The sequence below is a fragment of the Leptodactylus fuscus genome, chromosome 2 (assembly GCF_031893055.1).
Source record: "Leptodactylus fuscus isolate aLepFus1 chromosome 2, aLepFus1.hap2, whole genome shotgun sequence".
In the NCBI taxonomy this organism is placed as follows: Eukaryota; Metazoa; Chordata; class Amphibia; order Anura; family Leptodactylidae; genus Leptodactylus; species Leptodactylus fuscus.
In genome coordinates, this window is record NC_134266.1 from 227,269,820 (window position 1) to 227,278,948 (window position 9,129).

The 9,129-nt window shown below is 42.4% G+C and overlaps 1 protein-coding gene across 1 annotated transcript; it reads left to right on the plus strand.

The window, feature by feature from the left end:
* The first annotated feature begins 366 nt into the window (after positions 1-366).
* On the plus strand, positions 367-8,250 carry LOC142195740 (retinol dehydrogenase 16-like). The gene is made up of 4 exons (XM_075265757.1): positions 367-682; positions 2,669-2,927; positions 5,544-5,707; positions 7,645-8,250. The coding sequence occupies exons 1-4, from the start codon at positions 367-369 to the stop codon at positions 7,848-7,850; spliced, it is 945 nt and encodes a 314-aa protein (XP_075121858.1). The 3' UTR covers positions 7,851-8,250.
* The last annotated feature ends 879 nt before the right edge of the window (positions 8,251-9,129 follow it).

Consider the following 9,129-nt stretch of genomic DNA (forward strand, 5'->3'; position numbering starts at 1 on the left):
TGTACACCAGTTAAGAGTTGTCCCATCTGTTCTAACCCAGCCTCATCTTGAGAGGTAGGGGATAGAAGCAGGACATGGATCACCCCTCCAGCCACATTCACTTGTGAGCACACACTCCTTTCCAACCCCTGTATATGAACTTTTGTTTCACTTGAACCATTTGGCTCTAGCTCCTGGTTTCTCTTGCACAACAGCTTAGTTGTACACCATGCAGGGAACTACAATATGGCATCTTTCACATTCCAAAATAGGAATATCCATCTAGGTGCCATGTAAATGTAAAAAAAAAAAAGTCATATAGTGTATATAACGTTATTAACTAGAAACTGTGTTTCTTACTTTGTATTGATGTAGGACCTCATCACCATGTGGCTACTTCTTCTTCTTGTGCTCTTGGGTCTGATCTTCCTATACAGAAGATACAGATATGGTCTAATCCTTGAGAATCTGACAGACAAATATGTCTTCATCACTGGATGTGATACAGGATTTGGACATCTGTTGGCAAAACAGCTGGATAAGCATGGAATAAAGGTTTTGGCGGCTTGTCTGACTGAACATGGGGCAGAGGAGCTGAAGAAAGAAACCTCAACCAGATTGCAGACAACTCTACTAGATGTCACCAACAGCCAAAGTGTCAGCGCTGCTGCAGAGTGGGTCAATGATATTGTTCGTGATAAAGGTGAGGTATATAAGTACACAAAGGTACATGAAGAGACATATCGCATGTTTACAGACTACAATCGACCATAGTGTGTTTTTGAAGGCTTCGCCCCTTCTATCAGTCCCTAGTTTAGCATACATTTGTCAAGTTATTAAGTAGAAGATAAATGGAAGGATCGTCCCACACTGGGGTTGTAGTCTATATCCATTGAGACACTTAAGGCTGCTGTGGGGGAGGTAGATCGGTAGCAGCAATGGTGCAGACCCAGTGAGAGACAGGAATACAAAAGTAGCAAACAGGTTTATTCAAAAAAAAAAAAAAAAAAAAAGAAAACCTTCACATCAGGAATCCACAACTCCTTCTAGCCAACCTTCAATATGTTAGACAGCTAGATTCCTCTCTCAGGGCTGTCTCAAGTTTAGCCTTGGGCTGAATCTTCCTTCTCAGAGGCTGTGTTAGGAACCGCAGGGCTCAATGTGCAGAGCTAGCTTACACTCTCACCACAACCTGCTAAGGGCTCATTCACATCTGCGCCCGGTCTCCATTCTGCAGGTTTCCGTTTCCTGTACAAAACAGAGGCAGGAGACGGAAACCTGCAGGACTCTTTCATACCTATTCATTTGAATGGGTTTGAAAGCTGTCCGGCCGTGAGCGGCGGTGAGCATTTTATGCTCTCCGCCGCGAAACCGTTTTTCTAAATCCGGACACAGAGTCGGAAATGCAGTACTCTGTGTCCGGTTTAAAAAAAAAAACGGTTTCGCAGCGGAGAGCATAAAACACTCACTGCCGCTCACGGCTGGTCCCGGTCTGTGGTTTCCGTCTTCCTGCATGCAGAAGACGGAAACCACAGAACGGAGACCCGAACGCAGGTGTGAACCTAGCGTAAGCTGTTCTCTAACAGTTACCCTGGTGACCTAGGGTATGTTCACACTGAGTTTTTGCAGGCAAATTTTGAGGCGGTATCCGCCTCAAAATCTGCCTGCAAAAATGGCTCCCATTGACTTCAATGGGAGCCTCTTGCTTTTTTCCCCGCTAGCTAGTAGTGGAAAAAAGAAGTTACATGACGTATCTTGCCACAGAATCCACGGCCGAGTCAGCTGCAGCGTCTGTGGCTCGAGACACGCTCCTGTTTAGGCCCAATCAGGAGCGGGATGCCATGATGGAATGCTGATGCTGAATTGGCATCCCTTTGCGCCTAGCTGTGCGGAAAGTTCACAAAGCAGAAAAGGTTTCCATCACCTTTTCTGCTGTGGTAACATACCCTCAAGTCTCCCAAACCCCATCCAGTGGTCTGTGATAGGCCAGAGCTGTACCAAGTAGAGGGGGTGAAGAAGGGGAGACTAACAGGGAAATAACAAGGGGAAAGCTGAAAAAATGTGACATGCAACACATAACATATAGACAGGACATACAAACATAACCCAGAGGCACAAAGACAGTCACATTATAAGCAGGAGCACTCTGGGATGCTGTATATGTCAATAGCATCTGTCAAGGGGTGGGTTATATCGATAGCAAGTGAACGGCCTAAGTTACTTTGGCAGGGACCCAATTGTGATGGCTATTCAACTTGATCTAAACAGCTACTAAACTGGTTGACTGGTGAAAGAGTCATCAGTGCCCAAAATCCACTGATGTGTGGGAAGCAAAGGCTAGCCCATTTCAAAATTAGGGCATTAGTACCATTATTATGGTACAAATTGCTGAAAACATTACTGCTGGTCCCATGGCTGGGACCCCACTTATCACAAAAACAGGTGTCCAGTGCAGCGCCATTCATAGTCTTTGAGACAGAAGGAGATAGCCAAGTAGAGTCCCAAACTGTCCAATGCCACAGATCTTAAATGAGGCAGCACCTTGCATGTGTGACTGTCAGTAGACACAGGACTCTCGTTCTTGGGATTGATAGGGATCCCAGCAGTGATAATTTATGAGTCTAGGAATATTTCTTTTACTTTGCTTTTTCTTATGTCACTTTACAGTATGTTTGATTATGTTTTGCAGGACTTTGGGGCCTGGTGAACAATGCTGGCACTGCTATTCCCGTTGCACTGAATGAATGGCTGACTAAAGATGACTTTGCCAAAATTGTAGATGTAAATCTTCTTGGACTCATTGATGTTACACTTAAAATGCTTCCCATGATTCGAAGAGCTCAGGGTCGTGTTGTCAACATTGCAAGCATTGCTGGAAGAATAGCTGTCTGCGGTGGAGGATACTGCATATCAAAATATGGGGTAGAATGCTTCTCAGACAGTCTTCGGTAAGAGTACATTTACATACTGTACTGTATAGTTAACAGATGTGAAATCTGGCACCTTAAAGGGAGTCTGTCAACAGGATGAACTATATTATGCCAGCCGCACAGTCAGATAGATCAGACTCTTCTAATTGTAACTCTTTTTTCCCCATTGAATAGTTGTGCCTCTTTTGCTGAGATATTTCTTTATTTCACAATATGCTCCACACTGCTCTAATATATCTTCCCCTCCCCCCACCCCTTCTTTGAGTGACAGGGCTAGGCAATATTTCAACTTAGAAACCTTTCCTTGTCACTCAAAGAAGGGAGAGGTAAGGTGGGAGTACCTAGTTTATGTATGGCATAGCAGTTTGGAGCAACAGAAGCACCCATGGTGCTCCAGATTTCTCATTTGCATATTCTGAAATGAATTAATATCTCTACAAACGGAGGTAAAAATTTTCATGTGAGAAGAAGCATTAAATTCCGATGAGCCTAACCTTACTAAATGTGTTGCTAATTTAATGCTTCACCCTGGTGACAAACCACTTTAACCATTTCCAGACCGCCCATAGACTGTTTACATCTGGAAGGTGGTTGTCTAGTTCTACAAGGATGTACCGGTATTTCCAAGCAGAACTGATGAAATCATGCAGCTACTGAAATGGGGAGCCAGCTGGAGCTTCCAGAGAGAAGGCAGGGAAGCTGTATTACCTTCCCTGCCTTCCCGATCACTGCGTATACAGTGCTCAATGAGAATTTTATACAGCACTATGGGCGCCTCCATGTTACGGCTCCCCTCTGAGCCAGCAGTCATGTGATCCTCCGGAATCAGCATCTGTAAGGGGTATACACACGTAGTAAAGTGGCGTTGATTCTGCCACAATAACTAGCACTGATAAAGACTCCCATCGACTTCAATGGGTTCCGTTTTCTGCGCGAAACACATTGAAATCAATGAGTTAAAAAGCCTGCCATTGATTTCAATGTGTTCCGTGCAGAAAACGGAACCCATAGAAGTCAATGGGAGTCTTTCTATCAGCGCTGATTCTGCCACAAGTTATTGTGGCAGAATCAGTGCCACTTTACTTTGTGTGAATGCCCCCTAAGAGCTGCTGGGCCCTGCAGAACCCTGATCAGCTCTATAAGATGTATATACTACCGTAAAGGAGGCTGTATTTCTCCTGCAATTGAGGCTAAATGTACCAGCTCCAGTTTCAGGGGAAATCAGCTTCCCCTACAAAAAAAGGGATGAGATGTCCCCTAAGGTCTATTATGACCTTATGGGGACACAATGTTAAAAACAAAAAAAATTATGGAAAAAAAATGTAAATAAGATAATTAAAAAAATAAATACAATACGCTAATAAAACACTATTATTAAAGGTTATAGCCCCGCCCCAACGGAGATCATACAAAATAAAAATTACTGTAATGGAGCGGAAAAACTGTTTTCTAAAGTTTTTTATTAGCACTCTGTGTTATTATATTAAAATAAAAAAATGAAAAGTGAAAACAGAATATTTTCCTTCTTATTTTATTTATATTTTCCCAGATATAAAGAAAATTAAAACACATGCAAAGATAAAAATGTAAAAATAAAGCACAAAAAAAGATGCAGAAATTAGTTGAATAACATATATGATAAAAATGTTACAGCCCTCAAAATCGCACATAGAAAAAAAATTAAAAAATTTGTCTGGTACTGGACCAGAAATTGGCCCGGTATGGAAATGGTTAACTGATTGTGAGGCATTAAGGTCCCCGACGACTCAAAGGCGACTGAGGCACTATTTTCCCAAAGGATTCGCAGTCATTTTGGGGAGGATTGGCAATCCCCAGAACAAGATCCGGGGGCTGTCAATCAATTGCCAAGGATAGCCATGAACCTATTGAAGGCTCCCAGGCTTGTCTTGGCATTTCTTCTATGACAGGATGCTCAATGCGGCCTGTAATATAAGTGCCAGTATTTTTCAATTTATTAGCATTGCAATGCATTGCATTAGTGATTAGACCTAATCCAGTATACCGTTTAAGAAAAAATAGAAGTAAAAAATATATATATACATAGTATAATCAAAAACGGCATCTGGCCCTTCAAAAAAAAAGCTGCCCTATGCATCCCCATACAAAAGTTATAAAAAAAAAAGGTAGAGGTGCTAGACTATAATGACAAAAAATATGTCATCCGTGTCCTGCCTGAATAGGAACTGCAGAAGCAGGGCTGCAAAATCATACAGGAATAGGACCTGTTCCATGTATTGCGGCCTGGACTGTTGGCCCGCACATGGGACCGTGTAATTTACAGTCATGTGTACAGGCCCATAAAAAGGAATGGTTCAATGTGCTATCCGGGAAAAACCCAGATGGCACACTGACCATTCATACAGTCATCTACAAAGGGGCTTAGAGTATTACTAGTGTTGAGTGAATAGTATTCGTCGAATACCTCGCCGGCATGGGAATGCGTGTAATCGGCCGAACACCAAGGGTTTCTAAAATTCGATGCGTTTAACCCCTTGGTGTTCGGACGATTACATGCATTCCTACATCGGCGAGGTATTTCGATGAATACTCTTCGCTCAACACTAAGTATTACCATGGAGCGTTCCTTACTTTGTGTATTTTTGCATTTTCTAGACGTGAAATTGGCAGATTTGGTGTAAGAGTCTGTATCATAGAGCCTGGCTACTTTAAAACCTTAATAACTCATCCTGAAATACATCAAAGAAAATTAAATGAACTTTGGGAGAAGACCTCAGAAGAAATCCGCAATGCTTATGGCCAGCAATACTTTGAAAAATGTAAGTACCCATTTAAGGCTGGGGCCCCACGTTGCGGAATGGTACCTTTTTTTGTTGCAGATTTTGTTGTGTTTTTTGAGCCAAAGCCAGGACTAGATTGAGCAGAAGTTAGAAGTGTAAGGCCCCGATCCCACGGAGTAACGCACCGCTCATTTAGAGGCTTTATAACCCATTGATTTCAATGTGTAGCGCGCGTAAGCCAGCACCCATTGAAGTCAATGGGATCTGTTTTGAAGCACCTCGCTCTGACATGTGTTTACGTGTCTAAATGAGCGGCGCGTTACTCTGTAGGAATGGAGCCTAAGAACTTTCCAAATATTTCCGATTCCATTTGTAGCCATTCTTGGCTTTGGCTGAAAAAACCACAGGAATCAACCACATTCCCCAGCTTCATGCCCCCGCCCCTACATCGGCCCCAGTGTAGTTGGACTCACCTTGCCACGTTCCCCCACCGCTGTCTCCGCTCACTCACTGCACATAGGTGTCGGGCGGCTGGCTGCGTATGGCAGGTAGACTGCAATAGAGGCGCCGGTATTCTGCAATGCACTGCACAATACCGGCGCCTCTATTGCAGTCTACCTGCCTAGGCTGCAATAGAAGCAAAAGACTGCCAGGCCAGGGAGGCAGCGCAAGGCTTACGGCTGTCATAGCAACCTGACGCCAGCCCTTGCTCTGCCTCATATATGCCACACGCAGCCAGTCGCCCGACAACTATGTGCAGTGAGTGAGCGGAGAGAGCAGCGGGGGAGCGTGGCAAGGTGAGTCCAACTACACTGGGGCCGATGTAGGGGGGGAACAAGAAACTGGGGGCAGAGATGGGGGGGGACAGGAAACTGGGGGCAGAGATGGGGGGACAAGAAACTGGGGGCAGAGATGGGGGTACAAGAAATATAAGCGGTTCAGCGCCACCGCCAACCCGCAGACGAAGTCGTGGGTAACTGCTAGTAAAACATATAATTGTTAGTATATCAGGATGATCTGCATGTGCCTGTAAAACAAAACAAACAAAAGTCATTAGGGTTTGGTTTGCCATATATTACATCAAAATAGAGCTTGTGGATAACCATAAGATGAGCATTTATTGTGATGTGATGTCCCTTCTGCTCCCTGGTGGTAGATGCCAGAAGGAAAAAAGTATCAGGTATGTGGGAAAGACAAGTAACTAGAGATGAGCGAGTACTATTCGAAACGGCCGTTTCGAATAGCACGCACCCATAGGAATGAATGGACGCAGCCGGCCTCTTCCATTCATTCCTATGGGTGCGTGCTATTCGAAACGGCCGTTTCGAATAGCACTCGCTCATCTCTACTAGTAACCAATTATTTCCAACCTTCACGCTGCAATGATGTGCATATTCACACTTGGCAGGTTTATTGTTATGTCAGCGAGGAATCAAACAAGTGGTTGAGTTTAAAGCAAACAACCTTTGATTTGCTTTGGGCTTTGATCAACATAGAAATGTTTTGCTACATTTAAGCTGGTAGTATACTTTGGGGATTTTTTTTTAACGATTTTTTTATGTGTGTTTTTTTGCCAAAAAAAAGGAAAGCCAGAAAAAAGTATCTGTGTATTTGCAAAATACCCATGTCAGAATGTGAGTGCTCAAAACAGATCACATTCATTTCAATGGGTCGTTACGGGCGTATAACACACGTAATTTTGCGCGCGTAATTTTGACTTTGTTTCATAAACTATATTCTTTCCCATGGTCCATATAAATTCAGCACTCCGGGAGGTTTATTGCAAATGTGTTACTGTAATAATTCATACAGACATAGCAAACCACAAAATCAGCAGTCATGTAATGGTCATAACTCATAGACCTTCTTCAGACATGGACTGTACCAGAAGAGCAGGGAATAGTGAAAAAGGAAGGGCCAAGTCACAGCAAGATGAGCAACTATCTCATTACTAAACCTATTGTTTATTCACACAGATTCCCAGACGTTATGTAAAGGGCTATCGAACCTTAACCCCAATCTTCACCTGGTCACAGACTGTATTGAACATGCCATCACTGCTGTCTACCCAAAGACCCGCTATTCTGCCGGCTTGGATGCCAAACTCTTCTTCATACCACTCTCATACTGCCCAACTGCAATATCAGATTTCTTCTTCTTACTAAGAAAAAATTTAAAATAGTTCAGCGTGCAACCTAAGGAAACCTAGAGAGGATGGGAAATGCTGTAAAATGTGAATTCTAAGTACACATTCACATGGCTGAATTTTCAGCTACTATTCAGCTACAAAATGTACTCATGAAATCTTTCACAAAACGTTTGCAAACCTAATATGGACAAAACAGACAGTTGCTTTAGTGCATCCGGATCTAGCCTTCTTTATATAAATAAGGGTCATCGTGCTTCGGGAACCCTCCTGTAGTTCTCATATCTGTGTATAGGTCATTTCTGTACCTCCTCACATCACTACACAATGTACAAAGTACTGCCAATTATCCATTGGGTCACTGGCAGCTAGGCATTGCAGTCTAGTACTATAGTAACAGGTATGGTAAGACGTATACATGCTGTGTTTTGTTATAAGTAGCTGTCATATTAAAAAAATAAATAAATAAAAAATATTGAAAACCCTTAATTGACTACTTTTAAATGATGTTATTGTTTTTGGTTTTTTTAACTAATAAAAAGTAATATTTTAATTTGCAATAAGATTGAGGATGCCGGACATCTTATGTGTGTAAGGCCAGTTAGGACCAGTGTAACTGATGTTAGAGATACAGTACAGTACTTACATTCTACTTACAATACTTACATTCCAACACAAGTTGTCCTCTCACTTCTCAGAGAGTTTCTCTCATCTATAACAATAAAAGTCAAGTATTATATAGCTTTAGTTCACCATAATCACTGAAAGGATCGAGTTCTGGATCAATGGATTTAAAATTACTCAATGATAGAAATTCAAGCAGTATTTAATATTAGAATCAAGAGAATGAATTAGTATAAAGTAATCAAATATCAGCTGTATATCTAGTCATATATTAGGTGAAAAAATGAATTATTTAGATATCACGACAGTATTCACTTGTGTGTGGGGCCGACTTGAAGATGGGATATTGAAAAGGTGCATGGCTGTAACTCAGAATTTAACTTTACACTACAGTGAGTTACAATACAAGACACTGAACTTAGTGGTTACAATGACAGTAGGTACAAACTTAGTGGTTACAAAGTCTCTTGAAGGTATAGACTTTGGAGAGTTACTGACAGCTATGGAGCAGTTTCTCCTAGACTTATTCAGTGGTTATTCATGGTATCAGTATAAACATGCACCAAGAGCAACTCTTGCAGGGGCAAACATATCACCTGTGCAGCCAGTTCAGTTGCACAAGGACCAAACAGAGGAGGAGGCCAACTGAGCTGGAGAGTAGCTGCTCACAACAGAGGAGGATTTTAACAAA

Bases quoted from the DNA above. Each gene is read 5' to 3' on its own strand.
- LOC142195740 (XM_075265757.1), top strand. From the start codon at position 367: ATGTGGCTACTTCTTCTTCTTGTGCTCTTGGGTCTGATCTTCCTATAC. The intron at 683-2,668 runs GTGAGGTATATA...TATGTTTTGCAG, and splicing joins TGATATTGTTCGTGATAAAG to GACTTTGGGGCCTGGTGAAC. The intron at 2,928-5,543 runs GTAAGAGTACAT...TGCATTTTCTAG, and splicing joins TGCTTCTCAGACAGTCTTCG to ACGTGAAATTGGCAGATTTG.